At 45.2% G+C, this 17,660-nt stretch overlaps 1 protein-coding gene across 5 annotated transcripts in view; it reads right to left on the minus strand.

The window, feature by feature from the left end:
- Nucleotides 1-492: 492 nt before the first annotated feature.
- tanc1b (tetratricopeptide repeat, ankyrin repeat and coiled-coil containing 1b) overlaps nt 493-17,660 on the minus strand; it is a 90,394-nt gene continuing 73,226 nt past the window's right edge. For 2 of the 5 annotated variants that reach the window (XM_075479744.1, XM_075479745.1), the window contains exons 13-27: nt 15,885-16,492; nt 14,434-14,542; nt 14,103-14,225; nt 12,250-12,486; nt 11,898-12,083; nt 11,329-11,407; nt 7,081-7,214; nt 6,754-6,877; nt 6,487-6,662; nt 6,189-6,321; nt 5,517-5,546; nt 5,322-5,413; nt 4,654-4,800; nt 3,761-3,861; nt 493-3,675 (exon numbers count right to left, since the gene is read on the minus strand). In XM_075479744.1, the coding sequence (XP_075335859.1) occupies nt 2,094-3,675; nt 3,761-3,861; nt 4,654-4,800; nt 5,322-5,413; nt 5,517-5,546; nt 6,189-6,321; nt 6,487-6,662; nt 6,754-6,877; nt 7,081-7,214; nt 11,329-11,407; nt 11,898-12,083; nt 12,250-12,486; nt 14,103-14,225; nt 14,434-14,542; nt 15,885-16,492 (3,861 nt within the window). In that variant the 3' untranslated portion in view covers nt 493-2,093. Of the gene's footprint in view, nt 3,676-3,756; nt 3,862-4,653; nt 4,801-5,321; nt 5,414-5,503; nt 5,547-6,188; nt 6,322-6,486; nt 6,663-6,753; nt 6,878-7,080; nt 7,215-11,328; nt 11,408-11,897; nt 12,084-12,249; nt 12,487-14,102; nt 14,226-14,433; nt 14,543-15,884; nt 16,493-17,660 lie in introns of those variants that run through there. The other 3 variants (XM_075479747.1, XM_075479748.1, XR_012772556.1) reach the window with 3 other exon arrangements.

Below are 17,660 nucleotides of genomic sequence, written 5' to 3' on the forward strand. Positions count from 1 at the left end.
TCTCGAATCTTAAATACACTTTTGTTTATTTCCTCATTTATAAAAAGTAACGTGGAGATGAGGTAGAAACCCACTGTGGACTTAACTCAATACCTCACCTAATATAACAGTAAATAACACATTTTCTCTCACAAATTCATGAGAAGTTTAACACCGCTGCAGCATCTATATTCAGTCTTGTATAACTAGCTTCTTGTAGTGGCTGATTTGAATCTGTAACCTCACTGAAAAGATAAAGTGCTACTTGTTTACTGACACATTTATGGTGCCGAATTAATTTTAGATCCATATTGTTGTGCGATTCATTCAGTGATTCTTCTGTCTGAAATGGAAAAGTAACGGATTCAGTGAGCACTCGTCCTGCAGTTAACATCTGTGACCACTGTTGGCGCTGTTCAGCTCAATTTGGTCTGTTTTATTGATCCGCTGAATTACTTGCAGTAGAGATTAAATGTTGTGTTTACAGTTCAATTCAGCCACGCGGCTCCAGGATAAAAGCCAACACACAAGTTAGTTTTTCCTCAGTGGGTCTTTATTTCACTCTCCCATGGTGGCTATGGCAGAAATGTTCTATTACAGTATGTGATCACAGCTAGTAAAGCTCACAATACTGAAAACATGGCAACAATTGCATTTATCGTACATCATAAAATCGAGCTGATGGCATTGTGCCCCCCCCAGCCATTTCTTCTTTTTGTTTTTAATAGATATTTTTTTACTCTGTAATATAAACTGCAATTGTAGCATGCACTGGAATCTCAACATGGTTGAGAATCATAAAATGTCTTAGCTGTGCAAAAATAACTATATAAAATATATTGCTTTTACAATTAACCAAGCCATTGGCGCTGTAAATAAATTAAACTAGACAGCAACAACAAGCAGATACACAAAGGAATTCAGTGTTAATGGTGATTTTTTTTTTTTCTTTTTTTTATCATGTACAAATATATTTAACAAACGTTTAACACCATTTCAACAACATTGTGCCTAAAACTGAAAATACACAAGTCTGAACCTGTCAATACACTTAACACAGACCTTCAATGAAAAGAAGGAACAGTATACAATTATATAATATACACAACATGAGGATCTATAACATCCTTCGTAAAACACAGGAATGCCCGTCCCTTAGACTCTTCCTTATGGTTGCGCCACAACGTACTCAGACCCCTTTACTGTTAGCACATCGTAGTGTTGTCGGTTCAATTTGAAATGGGTAACGGATGCTTTTTTGCAATTAGGCTATATTCAACTGAAAATATACAGACTTCTGTCTCCCCTTTCTTGAAAACATCTCTACAGGGGTTTGCACACCTGGATTTGTTCATCTCATTTTTCGTGGCAGGTCCCGTCAGGCTTCATCAGGTTGGATGGGAAAAAAAAATCTGCACACTTCATCCATCTCCAGAGATGCTCAGAGGGGGTTTAAGTCTGGTCTTCACCTGCCCACTCTGGGGTCTCACAGCCCTTCACAGTACAGATGCACGATGACACAAAGCGTAACGTGAAAGCAGTGGGAGAGTCTATCCTTGAGTCGGTCATTAAATCTCAAGAGTAAAAGTAGAGAAGACCGAAAAATTTGAAACTGAATAAACAACACGCATTTTGTGAGTAGTTAAGGGATCCAAGTACTTTCTGGAACAACTATACTTCTCCACTCTGAGCACCACAGATGTGATGAACACATTTCAAACCTCCATTCAGAAACGTTCTCTAATAACATTATGCTGTCACTGTATGTGTTGTTTAAGCACTTGCATGGGCTGACTGTGTGTAAAGTGCTCACTGTCACTGTTTTGTTGATCAGGATTGTACGGCACATGTCCAGATTCTTCCTTCAGTGCAATGTCTCCAGCTTGGCTGAATGACGGCAGACATGTTGTCATGTAACAGAAGCGGCAGATTGCGAGGAATAAAATTTAGGACTTTCAGCACGCCGCTTGCCTTGTGTCTGTAATCCCAAACATCTTGCAAACTGTACTTCTTACAGGAGCTGGTTTAAAAAAAAAAAAAAGTCCCTCTCAGGTTGAATTTTTGCTCGTCAGTCTGTGCGTTTTGGACTGCAAGAGACATAAAAACAAACATCTTTACACATTCGACTCTATAAATGATCGCTTTGGTTTCATTGAAGCTACGTGAATGGCGGGATTATCTCGGACGAGGCCAGGCTGCTTGGGCTTACTGTCCACAAAAGGATGCGGCAGGACCAGTGCTGGCTTGGACTCTTTGTAACAGTTGGCCGCTTGGCAGAACTTCTCAGCAAACTCCTTGGCATGCATGCCATTTTGTAAGCTACTCATTGCCATACCACCTTGAGGTGCAGGAGGTTTGTGCTGCTCCTGGTATGCGCTCATTGTTTTGCCGTAGGGCGGCTCGCAGTCGACCGGCTGCAGGCCCTTCGATGACATGTGGCACACCAAGCCGTCAGAGGAGTGACTCATCCAGCTGCGACTGGCAGACTGAAGGCTTGGATGACTCTGCAAGCTGTGCTGCTGCTGTTGTTGCTGCTGCTGAAAGCGTGCCGTTTTGTCAATTATGCCCATGAAAGGTCTGGGTTTGTACTCCACTGCAGGGCCGGGCTGCTGGCTGTGCTTGGTTTTGTCAGAGATCTTGGTGCGGACATCGGGTCCAAGCCTGCCGCTGTCAGAAAGGCTGCTGCTCGACGCCAGGCTGCTGGTGGAACTCGACACACGCATGCTGCTGATGCCTCCTCCCTGAGATCCTGCTGCACCACACATCCCCTCTTTTCCTGGGTCAGCATGGTTCCCCTGGTGTCCAGGAGCAGAGCAGGCCAATCCATCCAGAGAGGAAGCCGAGTGGGCAGACAGCCTGTCCTGGCCCAGACCTTTGGAGGCCTGAGAGAAAAGCAGGCTCTCGCCCTCACAGCTCTGCCCCATGGATGTGGCCGCAGCTGCCAGCAACATGCGGTTCCCATACACGGGCTCATCGGCTGGGTGAGGCAGGGGGCTGATGTCGATGCCCGGGCCTGGCTTCAGCTTGCTGGACATGTGTCGACTCGGTAAAGGGCTCGAGGGTGCGTACTGAGACTTGGACCCTGCAGAGCGGCCCCCGACAGCACCTCCCGCGGCTTGCATGGAACTCATGTGCTGATTGGTCTTGACTATCTGGGCCTGCTTAGTGGGCTGCAGAACCAGAGCCTGCTGGGCCAGCGCCTCCCGGTGCTCTCGAGGGTACCTGTGGGGAGGGAGCCTGTTGGGGCCTGGTGGCGAGTTGGGGGTCAGACTTGGATTCTTATGTCCCAAGCAGTTGCTGACAGGTGCAGAGTCAGCAGGTGAGACTCTGTTGAAGGAGTAACTGTTCTGGGACCAAGCTTCCCCTGTCCTGTCATGCTTAAAGGTCATCACCTCATCCTCTTCTTCTTCTTCCTCCTCCTCTTCTTCCTCAAGAATGTCTCTTTGGCCTTCCACGCTCCTTGCCAGGCTGTGCTCTGAGGGGTCCTCTTGGCTTTCATCTCGCTCGTGGTCAGATTCGTGGCCCCCTAACGCCTGGCTGGAAGCAGCTGCAGCCCCAGCGAGGCTTCCTTTGGTCTGAGGTCTCTGCATCTGTTTACACTCCTCCTCAACTCGAGCTAGCAAACGACGGATCTCTCGGTTGTTGGGGCACAGCTTGGCTGCTTCGTGCAGGTCAGCCAGGGCTGCTGTAAACTGTCTGCGAATGGAGACGTGCATTGTTACCAGATGCAGAACACGGGAGCGGATATTTAATGCTGGTGTGGAACTGCTGAATAGTTTACCTGCTGCTCCGTTTAGCTCTAGCGCGGGCATAGTAAGCCTCATAGGATTTGGGTTTCAGCTCCAGTGCTTTTGTTGCAAACTCTTCAGCCATCCCAAAATCCTACGAAAAAGAAGAATGGGTAAATAACAGTCATCATGTCTCATCATGCTGTGGTGATGACACAGCTTAGTTTTAGTCACAGTCAAATGAACACTGTCTGCTCTGTACCACAGATCTAATATTTTCTAACACAAGGTGATGGCTGGATTTGACCCATGTTACGCCTCTTCAAAACTTAATTCTTGTCATTTTTAGGGAATAGATACCCGACTTGCGCCCCAAATGAAGGTACTGTAGAAAGACAGGAGACAACCTGGTGCTGCCTGTTCTGCTCCCAGCGTCTGCTGCTTGCAACATTAAATCTCATAAACATCTGCTGCACTACAAAAGCCTTCCTGCTGGACTAAGACCTACATAAACAAAGTCTCTCTGCAGAAACAATTACCCAGAGAAATGCAGCTATACAAAGACCACGGCGCTTCTCCTGATGTTTGTTTTGAGGTCATTTTTAAAATTCTCAATCTAGCTAAAATAATCTTCACATTCTTGGTTTTTGAACAGAAGATTATAGTCCAGTGGCCAGCACAGCCGAAGCGTTCTCCACAGCTCTCCTTCATAAGACTAAAAAAGCTTCCCCTCATGCTCAAATCATTTCACATGACGACAGCCCATCTTTGTTTGAATTTTTAAGAAGAATTAGGGATACTTTCAAGAGAAAAGTCTGTAACAAAATTGTTAAACCCATTACATCAGCAGAAATCTGGTGAGAGACGACCCTTGTTTAAAGCTTCTGAAGTCCCAATGCTAAAAATAAAGCACAGAAAGAGTGGAGGGGTCTCCTGAGAGACTTACATTGGTTTTTCTGCGACAGCGGGAGAGATTGAGGTACAGAGAGACCCTCAGGTCTTTGAATGCCTTCAGGTCATCACCAAAGCCTTCTCGGGGAAACTTTCTCAGGGCGTACTGGTACCTCTGGGCTGCCTCCTTCATCTTCCCTTTCTGAAGGACACACAGAGGGCAAACGTGAATGAGGAAGACAGAACCAGAAAGAACAGTGGAAAATGTCAGTGAGAGGAGGGGGTTTCTCCACTGATACTTCCCACAGTATCTGTTTTTTGGCCCAGGTTCTTCCCTCTCATCAATCACACATGCAACACAAAGGCGAGCTCAAAGACGGCACTCTCACACATACACACACCAACATGTAACATCTGAAAGGGTTGTCCTTTATGCTACAAAACTCAGTCTGTTAAATGTCACACATTGATCACCACTGGTAGGTGACGTGGATCGTGCGCTGCTATTCATTTATTCTATATTCAACTAAGCTAGAAAAAGGTGATCATTACTATTTAGTGTTGAACTAAATTATATTCTGTTGCTTTTCAGAGAAAAAACATGATAGAACCCGGTAGCTCCATTAATGTTACATAGCCTGTCTGTCACTTTCGCAGGAAATTGGCAGTGTGGAACATTTCATTAATACAGTGAACTTCAGGAGTTGACAGGCAGCCATTTACCTTATAAAGTAAGTTTCCCTCCTCCATCAGCTTCTGAAGAAGGATGATGAGGATATCAGGCTTGGAAGTAGCCATGGCCCAGGCAGCGTTCCCTACAGACATTAGAGACATGTTATTCTGTTGCTTTCAGTGCCAACAGACACTCACCGTACTCTCATGATACTGGTACAAAGTAAAGTTACCTAAAGATTGTACCTGATCGATCGTAAGGAGACGTTCTGTAGCCTTCGTTTATTTAGGGCAGTTCAGAAAGAGTTAGTGGGGGAGAAAGTGAAGAGAAGAGAGGTCATGCAACAGTGAGAGTCGTCATTTGTAGTGAAAGGAAACTGTGTCACCAGCTGCTGTGTGACCATATGAAATGACATGTCACTCAGCGTGAAATGCTCTCGTATGTTCAGCGGTGAATGCGTGCAGAGACGGCACGGCAGATAAGCTGCAGACCCTGATAGCTTTACAAATGTCACTTGGGCGATAAGTCACATTCTTGAAATTAGTCAAGCAGCACATGAGGGAGAAATGGACCCGAGATACAAGTAAAAGTGAGCGTGTGCGCACGCACGCACGCACGCACGCACGCACGCACACGCTGAAGAAAGAGTGAGAGCGGAGCTGGGATGGAAACAGTTTTCCCACAACATTCCACAAAATTTGTCAGAGATTATTCTTGGAACCACAAGATACTGAGCAATACAAACAAGCTCGACTGACAAAATAGTCTTCTTATGTTTATTAATATGCAAAAAGGCTCCGCAGGCCACAGAAAACTACATATTCAGTATATATATATATACACACAAAATCCTTTCAGTTTGATTCCATTCTAAACCGTAAACATAAGGAGCATTTTTGAAGACGAAGAGCTCTTACCAAGCTTTGCTCCTTTCTTTAACAAAGTCACCACCACCGACGTGTTTCTGCACCCTATGGCCCGGTCCAGGGGCCTCATCCCACTATGGTCCACATGCTCGATCACTGCTCCCCTTTCCACCAAATACTGGACCTACAGAAGACCACGGGCATTTAACCACACACGAACAATGTGGCCACAGTCGAGAGCTGCGTTAACACATGACATCATGTGTTCAATCAAGTCAGCAGGCTGTTAACCGAGACTGAATGAAGGTTGTGGTTTGTTCAGTGTGTGGTAAATAACATTTCCCCTTACGATCTCTGCATCTCCGTAGAAGGCAGCGAGGTCCAGCGGAGTTCGTCCGTTTTTGTCGGTGTGGTCGATGACCGCACCTTTCTCCACCAAAAACTGCACCACGTTCTTATGTCCTTTTAAACATGCCCAGCTCAGAGGCATCAATCCCTCCTTGTCCATCGAAGTTAAAGAAGCACCTTAAGACAAACGCAAGCAACACGATATTAACGCAAGTGGTTCATTTAATGCATCCGCTGTTGGTGGTGCAAGACACTGACTGGTGCCCACCTTTAGACAGCAGGAACTCAACAGTACTCAGGTGACCCTCACAGGCGGCCACCATGAGAAGGGTTCTGCCCTGCTTGTCACTGATGTTAATGTCAGCACCGTGTTGCAGCAGCAGCTCAGCGATCTGTCAAACAAAAGATAGAATGGATATTTAATAGCTTATCAAGCAGCAACTATGACTCTTTGTCCAGGAACAATAAGGCCGCGGTGCTATTATCACAGTCCAATGAAATACCAGAGTCTCTGACCGGGACTCGGGGAGTAGCAGTTTTGGTTTGGTTCCAAATGGATCACTTTTCCTAAACAAGAGAGATCATGGAGTCTCACCTGCCAGTGTCCCTGTCTGACAGCACAGAACAGAGGAGACACACCCCGTCGGTTGACCTGCTGCACCACCGCGTCCTGCTCCAACAGGTAGCTGCAAACCTCCATCTTCCCTCGGCCAGCCGCAGCCGTCAGCGCTGAGGTGCGAGAGGACACAAATCTGAATATGTGAGGACTTTTTTAGGCTCGACTCCTTCAATGTTTTTATCAGAACCAGCTCCTCTATTAAAATAAGTGAACAGCGGCAAGTAAACTACATTAAGGTTAAGAGGACAAAGTATGATTATAGTCACATTCCAGCAGGTTATTAACATTAAAATTCATCTGTGTTCCTCAAAGTTGTAGTTTGAAGTTTTAGTTTTCAGAAAAACAAACTCTATGACCTTTAAATGATTTGGGGTATGACTCGAAACCTTTTTCCTCATTCAGTTAATAGGGATCTCACATCTCTGCTCACCATGAAATGAGAGACTAGTGGGAGCATAACAGAGAAGTTAGCCTGGGGCTACTGACTTCTAGTCCTAGTGGTGAGTCTGGAGGGAGCGTTGTTTCCCTTGTTCAGTTAGATGCTGCTTGCTCAGCCACAGTTAGCTTCTCCTCGTAGCTTGAATTAGCTTCGGGTGGGACGCACCACCCAGCAAGTAGTCAGGACAGATTCCCCCGATGTGGAACACAGGCTCTGTCTGACTTCACAGTTCTTAAGCGGAAATCCCCAGTCATAGCATTCATGCCTGATTCAGCTCATGATATTCTTATTTTTAACATAAAAACCTCAGATGATAACAAGGTTAAAAACTCGACTTTAGCAGAGGGAGATTTTAATATCAGTTGACAGACTAATGATCTTGTGTCTTAGTAATCAAGTGGAAAATGAAGGTTTGGATATAAAAAGCGTCTCCAAGTCTTTGCAAACTGAAGATGAGCAGAGAAATGCGAGCTAATGTTTGTTACAAATGACTTTCTAACCAGATAATTAGGTTTATGCTTATTAAACTCATTAAACTCCTGCTTCAAGTTCTTCAGGTTTTATGCAGAGAGACGAGTATTCAGTCATTTCATGCATCAGCAGACAAACAAAGCCAACAAAGTCACGCGTCTCTGTTAAACAAACGTTCCTGTTTGCATCTTTTTCAGACCAAGACTAACTGGAATTAACTGTCCAATTAATATCAAGGGAAGAAAACAGCATTACCGTGTAGACTGTTAAAACTGTTGGATGCTTACAGTCAGTCAGCTGTAGGACTGGTCTTAAATGAGCGCCGGTTCTCCCAACAGAGATCCTCAGAGCCTTAACGTGCCGCTGAGCCTTCACATCTAACTGACATCATCGATCTGGATGAACAGTCATCGGAGCCAAAAAAACAACCCCACCCTCAATCTGCTCCAAAGCTGGATATCCTCACACAGCTCGCTCAGCGGAACAATGACTCCAGGCTGCTAAACTTAGAAATTGCTCCAAGGACGAGCAGCACTGGTGCTCGTTTACGAGGCAGATAAAAACAGAACAGCTATAAGACTGAGATGGCTGCGTGTTCACAGCTCACTTCTCAAAAATGTGGGCCACATCTTTTATATCCATGTAAATACTCAGAGCAATCTCAGCAAAACGGTCTCGACATTACTGCTCTGCAGAGAAGGAACTCCTGTGACAGAGAGGTCATGACCTCAAACTGTAGGCCAACGCTTTACTTTATCCTCCTTTATTATGGTTGATGAAGCTATTGCTTAGGATGCTGAGAAATTGAATAAGAATTAGTATAGCTGAATAATTGTCATTAACAGTAACCTGTTTGAACTCTGAACACTGCAGATGTTTTTATGTTGAGCCCACTGACACACTGAGTTTGGCCTCTGGGGACAGGATCGAACAGTGATTAGTAAACTAAATATATGTATATAAAATACTGTGTGTCTTGACTCAACATAAATATATTACAAAATGGATTATGGCCAGTAAAAATTGAACTTTAGATCTTCGTATTTACTTGTGCCACACCTGTATTTGCGGGTCCTTGCCGTGAGGCCGTCCTGCGACAACCAGAAGCATCCTGTGCAGATAAATGATCTTCCTTTGCATGAACGGGAGCTGCTTTGCATTCTAAGAAGGGATTTTAAAACACGGAGCTTGCACAGATTTACAATCTAATCTCCCTCTACTTAAACACAGAACACAGCTGGTATATTTGCATGAATGTGAGCTATACCACTGAGTTTTGAATGTGCAAGAAGGTCTGACGGGGTTGTGATCAGGCAACTGCATCGTGGACAAAAGAATGAGCGGTTTTGATGAGGACATTTGAGACGGCGGGTCTGCGGCGAGTGTCTCAGCATCAAAGCACAAAGACTGGATCATTAAACATGCGGCTGAACAGCAGAACGGGGATTTGAGCCGAAAATGAAATTTAAAACATCCCTCAGAGCTAAGAAGTTTTGGTGTTAGTATTTAATCTGCATGAGCCGAGGTCTTTTTGCTGTATTATAATAAAAAAAGGTCAAAATAACAAACTGCCTTTTTCTTCCTCCATATAAACTTGTTTCAGTTCATTTCATTGAAATATTCTCGAGTACAAACTTAAAGAAAAAGCCGGAGCCAAATGACTTCTTCATCACAGCTGCAGTCAGTCTTCTTTTCAGTTCTTTCTCTGATAGAACTTCTAGCACAGATTGATTGATGCATTATTATGTCCGGTAATGAACCAATTAGACGGGGGTCACATTTCAGCTCAATGAGCAGTTGATGGTAAAAAAAAGGGCTCCGATTGGATTTCATTAGATATTTGACTTAAAGTGAAGATACGGTCTGCACCACCATCTTTGTCCGCTGTGTGGGTGAGATGAGAAGGTGCACATGTGTCTTTTTCTCCAGTCACTTGGCTGGTAAGGAAAAAAGTGCAGCCAGAGCTGTTACCTACTTATCTTACAATGTGATCAGTGGGATTCCTCAGCAAATCAGATAATATGCCAAATTAAGACCCACCCGAGTCCGTCAATGTGACTGCAGCACCTCAGACTTGTGTAAATAAATATTTCATGGTCTGACCAAGTGAGTTTTCTGCTGCAAATCATTACAAAACAGCACGGGTGCTTGTTCAAATCCAAATAGCTGAACTTCTGCAGACACCAAGTTTTGCCAAATCTTTTGATACCGTCCGTATCAACGAGGAAACGGGTGCTTGTTGAGGAAAAGCGGTCGGAAGCAAGAGTTTGCCTCATCTCTGCTTCAACAAACTCAAGATATCTCGACTTAACTCACCCTCCAGAATAAAGTGCAGTTACTAACTTTTATGTCAGAATAATTCAAAGTGAGCACTCTTTGTCTGAGCTCTGATGTTAAGCAGGACACAAGCACAGTTGAGCACTGTGGGCAGCCTCTTCACTGATGGGCTGACCTACATTCCTGAAGCATCGAACTGTTACTGCTAAAATCCTGCTGGCTGAGAACTGAGAAAGACATAAAGAGACTATTGTTACAACTCCCCTTTTTAAAATCTATTTTAGTGTGATTACACACACACACACACACACACACACACACACACAAACACACACAAAACCCATCCAACACATGTCAGATGAGACCGTTTGTTATCTGAACTTTTGTTATTTGAACATCTCTTGAGAGATGAACTCTCTGAGAGGAAATTCACACTGAACACGAATGAATAAATTGATCTTATGAGGATCCCTTAAGTGCTGACACAGCATATGCCTCAGACTCATAATGACTCAGAAGTATTTTTAGGACCAAAACACAAATCTGTATCTAGTGTTCCAAAATGCAGGAATAAAAACCGGGCACCGGGTGGCTTTTTGCACCATTTCTTCAATCAGTTTTTAAATAAAAGCAAGGTGCACGACACACACAACAACAGTGTGGTGAAAACCTACGGTTAAGTAAATCCTAAAGTGACCTGCAGTGTGTGTGAAACAGATGGTAAAGTCCAAACTCCTGGCATCTTTTAACTTAAAGCACAGAGGGAATACTGTGGCTGACCCAGCTCTAAGTGGAAATCCTCATGACAACAGTAAGTGATGTGTTTACCAGAGAGCTAAAGAATGTAGAACAGGCACAAAGGAACGCGTTCTTATTCGGGTTATGCGACCTCCGCATCAAAGAGAGAGCGTTTCTGCACGGAGACGAGACGAGGCCCAACACTGCAGCGTTCAATTACTGCAGCCAGCCCCAGAATGCAAAGCCAGCAGGTGATAACACAAGACTCATGTAATGCAAAAAGATTGATGACAACATACCTGTCTCTCCCCACAGAGTGTCATGACTATCAATCTGCACAGCGTGCTCATTTGTAAACGCCAGCAAGCCCCTCACAACCTGCCAAAGGAGAAATTTATATTAATGGCAGAATATTTAAGTATTAAGATATCAAATAAATCTTTGAGATGATGCAGCACTCAAGATGTTCATTTTGAAGCAGATTAAAAACATAAAACCCCCCCGAGCAAATGATCATTAGTGAATCACAGCAGAACAGAGGATCTCTGGTCCCGGAACCACTCCATGAGGTGATGAGAGTCAAGTCCAGTCTGATTAATAACTGAGCAGGGTCTCTTTCTACAAGCAGGTTAACAGCTTACATTGGCCCAGTTCTGTTATTCTAAGCCAAGCCTCGGGATCCCATTCCAGCTAATGAGGAAGCCAAAATAAATCCTGAGTCGACATCACACCTGGTCAGCGCTGCGCTGTTATTAGTCCCCAAAGCCTGCCGTCAGTCAAGCAAGGTCGTACAAACGCTCAGAATCATTACTGCATGGATTTGGATCTGTGTGTGAAGTAAGTTTAAGTGCACGTGTGTCAGTCGGACCTGTGTGTGTCCCATGCTCGAGGCTGCAATCAAAGCCTGCTGCAGAACTTTGTTCTTCAGAGAGCAGTCCTGCTGCTGCCCCTCAGCACTCCATTCCAGCTCCAGCAGGAACTGGATTATCTCGGTGTGTCCACGTAATGCGGCATGAACCAGCGCACACTGGCCACTCTTATCTACATGATCCACCTGGCAGACACACAAGATTCTTGGAATAACTTAGCAGAAACAGAAAATAAACTTAACATCTGAGGTAGATATGCTGCATGCAATACACAGATACGCATCAAAGTAGTCAGTCACGGCCTATGGTTCAACGTCTCTAATTACAAAGCAGATCGTTTTTGGTCCTCACCTTGGCCCCTTTCTTACAGAGCAGCATGACTAGTTCCAAGTGTCCGGCGGCGGCTGAGAAGCACAGGGGGCTCATGCCGTTTTCGGACACCACGTCCACGCTGGCGCCAAACTCGAGCAGCAGCGAGGCTATTTCCTGGTGACCGAGGTGGCACTGGACGCAAAGCACCGGCGCGTTGTTCAGGACTTCGGTGCGGTAATTCACGTTTGCCCCTCCCAACATCAGCAGGCGGCTGACCTGATCACAGGAACGCACACACACACACACAAAGCTGCCGTCAGACGTCGCACAATAACGTGCATTTTCAATGCTTCCTTGAATTGAATGCATTTCCATATCTGAATTTCAAGTAGAAAATGTAGCTGCACTTAAACACGTGAATCACCCCGCCCTCAATGAATGACTCAAGGTTTTTGCAGATACTGTCCTATCAGCACTCACCAATTCTAACTCTCCAAGCAAAAGGTCAGACACCACATAAATTGGACACATTCCACTGAATGCAATTATCAAGTCTGCCATTTTCTCCAACGACGAGGAAATCCATAATAATCCCCCCGTCAGCTAAATGAGTATTCGGCGACAGGAGATGGAATTGTGTGTGTGGACCCTCGGTAGAATCAATTAACAGTGGCTCTCTGTTGGTCCCGCTGGACAGAACAAGGTCGTTCTGCAAATGTCACCGAGTGATTTTACAAGTTTACCCAATAACTCGCGAGCAGACACCGGCGCCTCGCTGAAACAATAATGATAATGGGAGGGAGAAAAAAAAATAAATAACAAACTGAGAACAATTTTGTTGCGGGCCAGAATACATCATTTAGAGACAACAGTCTTTCCAGGAAAGGCTGGTCATTATCGGCCCTGAAAACACTGCGAGCAAACCCACAGTTGTCCTATATTTGTGGTTTAATGAGAGCCACTACCAACATCAGCTTAAGTAGTGATAGAAAAGGACAATTGGTATTTACGCTCCAGAAACAACAAATTACCAGTCTGAATAAAAATTTGTCTCTAACCGTGTGCGTTATTCATTCAGATATTCGGATAATTAAATTTACACGAAGAGAGAAAATGTTTTATTTCTCTGACTTTTTGTCCTTGGCTTCCTGCTTGATTTGACCGTTTTGCCTGAATAAGGAGAATAGATAAATATGAAGGGGCAACACATTTTTCGATCGGTGTTCTACTTTCTAATTTCCTCCCAATGTTTTTAATTTACCATGTTGTTTATATAAAAATGACAACAGCTGAGCAATATCCGGTGCCCGGCTGGCTTTTCACAGTATGTATCCAACCTACCGACGGGGTAGATTTGATGTACAATCGTTTGGCAAAGAAAAGTACAAATCCTTCCAGTTCTGAGGTTTTAATGTATCAGGACACTGTAGAAAATCATTTGGTCCTTACAGGGTTTAAATTTGGTAAATACAAGCTCGACATAATATCACTAACTGGACCAAAAGGAGGCTCTGCAAGCTGCAGAATCCTGAAGTTTTAAACACACTGCTTTCCTGTGTTCATATGTCCTCTGTTGTTGTTCATTTACCTCATTTTGAGACCCGTTAAGGACCAGATGATCCATTTTTATTATGTCCGTATATGTAAAACCTAAGAATAGGACTGGAAATGACATCGAGTGATGACGGGTCAAGTGGAAATGCTCCAAGAAAAACTGAGCGATCAAAGCAGTGAGTGAAAATTGCTTATTTTCACAACAACAACAACAAAACAAAAACACTCTCCTCCATCCAGCTTAATTCTGCTTATGGTGACACAAACCCCCAAAGACCGCCTTTGCATTCGAGAATATAGAAACTGTAAATGTGTGACGTTATTACGGGCTGCGTTACCTTGACATTAGGTGTGTAGAGGTTCCTCAGCGAAGCCAAAGCTGCAGACAGGCCATCAGCACCGCAGCTGATCCACAGAGCCTGAAGCACACTGGATGACACACCTGTTTTCTTACTCAGGCCCTGCAAGCAAACCAACACCAATATAAATGTGGAAAGACACCAACACGCATGTGTGTGTGACATCAATTAACCCGAGGTGTGAATAACAAAACAACTTGTCTCAGAATCGTCTCAGAATCCCAAAGCTCGTGCCCTGATGAACATTCGTCACAAGGAACAGATAAAGAGTGGCAAACACCAGATGAGTTTTTAAATCCCGTAGGCGTACCTTAAAGATGTGCGCCTTGAGAATGTGGTGTCCCAGCTCCATTGTCTGCTGACGGTTCAGTTTCCCCTCTTGGCGGGACAACATGAACGCCATGAAAGCGTGGCCGGTCCTGAGTGAGAAAAGAGCAGACAGAATATATTGCAGAAAAGAGTTTAAACAGAAACAAGAGTTCTTGGCTCAGTCACTGTGGCACCAATTAATGCAGAACTTCATTAAAAGGACATGCATGATTGCAGACCACTTTGATTTTTTTTTTTTTTTTTACGATTCTCTCAGTTTAAGGCCCGAGCGCCGAGAGGCACAGCGCTAAGCTTTTTGTCTGCTTGTGCCCGACTGCGAGCCTTTTGTTGTTGTTGTTTTTTTTTAATGACGGGACGTTGGAAGGCTGTGAACGACCGGGATACGGAGCTCGGCCCCCCTCGTCCATTCCGACACAACACTACGCCAGCAGAGGTGCGCAGGAGAGAGGGAAATAAGCCAGTCACAGTGACATCATTCTGCTTATTAAGTGAGAACGAGTGCTGCAGATCCAGAATTCCAATTAGGTCGAGTTACTGAAGCAGACGAGAGGAGCGCGGCAGGTCGCGCGGACGTCAGGAATATTTATCCAACATTTCTATGACAGCATGTACTCTGCGAAGTGTTATAACCAGTACACTGTATTCCGGTTATTTCTACGCTCTGCCTCTTGATGTCTGATTTCATAAGCCGGTATCTGAAGCACGCAGCGACGTCCAGAAGATTCATCTGCATTTTGTCAGCTCGCCTGCCGTCTTTGTGAAGGACATTGCGTCATCTTTTCCTGGCATGCTCGATATTTTCAAAGTTTCCACTCGGCAACACGCGGCAATTTAAGGAACACCAAAGTAAAAACCTAAAAGGGATCACTTTTACGTTGTAGCAGAATAAGCACTTATTTCCGCCTGCTCTTTGCAAACGCTGCGTTCAACCTTCTGTCGCAGCTGCGAGGGACAGGTGCTGCGCGGATAGTGACAACGGACTGTGGCCTAAAGCACCAGTTAAAAGGCAGAAACCCCTCACGTAGCCCCTCGGAGTGCCACATTCGTCTCATTGCTCCATTTCTACGGTCCTGCCGACAGCAGGTTTCTACACCCTGCTAAGGGGAAGAGGAAAAAGAAGCAACCGGGTCTCAGCAGAGTCACATGACCCATCTTTTCTTCTAGTCAGTCGTAAAACACCGACGCAGCTGATCTGGAGCCATGGCGGGGATCCTTTAAACTGGAGGGCTGCTGGATTGATCCCCAACCTTCTCGTTTTATGTCGTGCTCTAAATAAATGTAAAAATCTAAACAACTGAGAAAGATGACGCTCATATGAGTCTTTTTGAGGTCCATTTGCGACGGCCTGTCGAAATGCTTTACGAGCTCGTCGCGCGTTTGAAAGAAGCCGACATTCCTAAAGAGCTGCGGAGTGTCTTACATGATACTAACCTCGGGTCACAGAGGAAGTCTGTACTCTCTCCGTCTGCTCTCCACACCAGCCACTCTCTGAAGGAGGGGTGGCAAAACATGCGCGTCTTGTCCCGCCGTTTGATGAGGAAGCACGACAGCAGCTCCATGCGCTGCTGAAAGTCCTCCCACGGCAGCTCCCCTTGGACGAAGCCGGCGTTGATGGCCTGAAACAGCTGCTCATCGGTCATGGGGTGCAGCGAGGCCAGTGCCACGTTGAGGATGGGCAGAGAGCGCTCGAAGGCCGAATTGGTCATAAATTTCATGTTGCACTGTAACTGGTACAGTTCGGCCAGGGAAACGGGCACCACTTTGTAGCTGGCACTTTTGATCACGAGGTGGCCTCTTTCAAACAGATCCAGGGTGAGTTTGAGATACAGGTAGGAGCCCTGGCTGCGAGAGATCAGGTGGCTGCTGAGCTTGCTCACTGTGACAGGATCCGCCTTGCCGTTCAGGCTAATGTTGTTCATAATGTCCTTGCTGCCTCCCACGCGGTACTGGATATATGCATTGAGGTCGTTGGTTATCTCGCCGTTGTCGGAAAAGTCATCCAGGGAGATCTTGGCGAAGGGAAGAAGGTTGGTGATCTCCTGTAAAGGACAAAATAAAACGGTCAGAGACAGAAGAAGGTTTTTTGCAATGCTGCTGCCCAACTTCATTCTTAGAAGCCCAAAATTTACGTGAGAATAGCCGCATTCGCACTGTAGGAACCTCTGGCAGTTCTTATAACCTTTTAATCCACGGGGCCGTTTTTTCGGGACCATCTCCCTCAGTTCCTATAACCCTTTCAGCTCCTTCTCCGAGGTCGGGTCTTTTCTGGGTTCTATAGGAACACATCTGACGGAGGTGTTTGGTGGTCGGTAGCTATGCCACTTGTCATGTTGTCACGGCTGAAATGTTTCATCATACCACACAGACACAACCGACGCGTGTTTGATAAGTTAAACTTACACGTTGTCTCCTTTGTCTGCAGCGCTCTGCTCTCCTTCCTTCATGAAACGAAGAAGTATCGCCTGCGCTCGATCCTGACTCTCTCTGTGAGCTCTTCCAGCCTCAAAGTTAGACGCCCGATGTGATCGTCCATGATTAATATCACCATCATGCAGACCATGAACACAGTGGCCTCCCCGCTCTCCATGTTAGCTTCTTTGTGGTGTTTTTTTCTTCTCTCCTTACTTTTTGTTTTGTTGTTGAATGTGGCGCTAAAGTAACACATCACTGTCGCAGACGGTTGCGTCGCATCAGTCCCGACTCATGTGCGAATGCACACTGAAACAGTTCCGGTGGGGAAGGGCAGTTATCAAAATGAAATTCGAGGAGGACCGTTCTTAGAACTGCTCTGTCCGAAAGTGGCTTATGTGCCAATAAACTCTTTAGGTTAGTTTGTATGCAGCTACTGCAACTCCTGGTTATTCAGGAGACCAAAACTTGTCCTCACAATCTGATCTGCCATTCAAAAAATGAAAAGAAATAATAAAAAAAAAAAAAATAAAATGACACCTTGGAAGCCAGCTCACTATCAGACAAAAATCAGACACTCGGTACCGCTGGAAAACGTGGCTATGAGGATGAGCAGACTGTGAAAGTGAGCATTACGAGGCAGGGGATGGATTGCATGGCGGCTAGCAGGCAGGCAGAGGTCTTAGCCAGAGCTAACATTTCAATCCATGTCCTGGTGGGTTTGAGGAATGAATGCACCTTAATCCTCTGCCTGTCTAAGGCTGGAGAAATATTGCCTCTGCGAGATAACCCTCTGCT

Source organism: Odontesthes bonariensis, chromosome 12, assembly GCF_027942865.1.
Source record: "Odontesthes bonariensis isolate fOdoBon6 chromosome 12, fOdoBon6.hap1, whole genome shotgun sequence".
NCBI lineage: Eukaryota > Metazoa > Chordata > Actinopteri > Atheriniformes > Atherinopsidae > Odontesthes > Odontesthes bonariensis.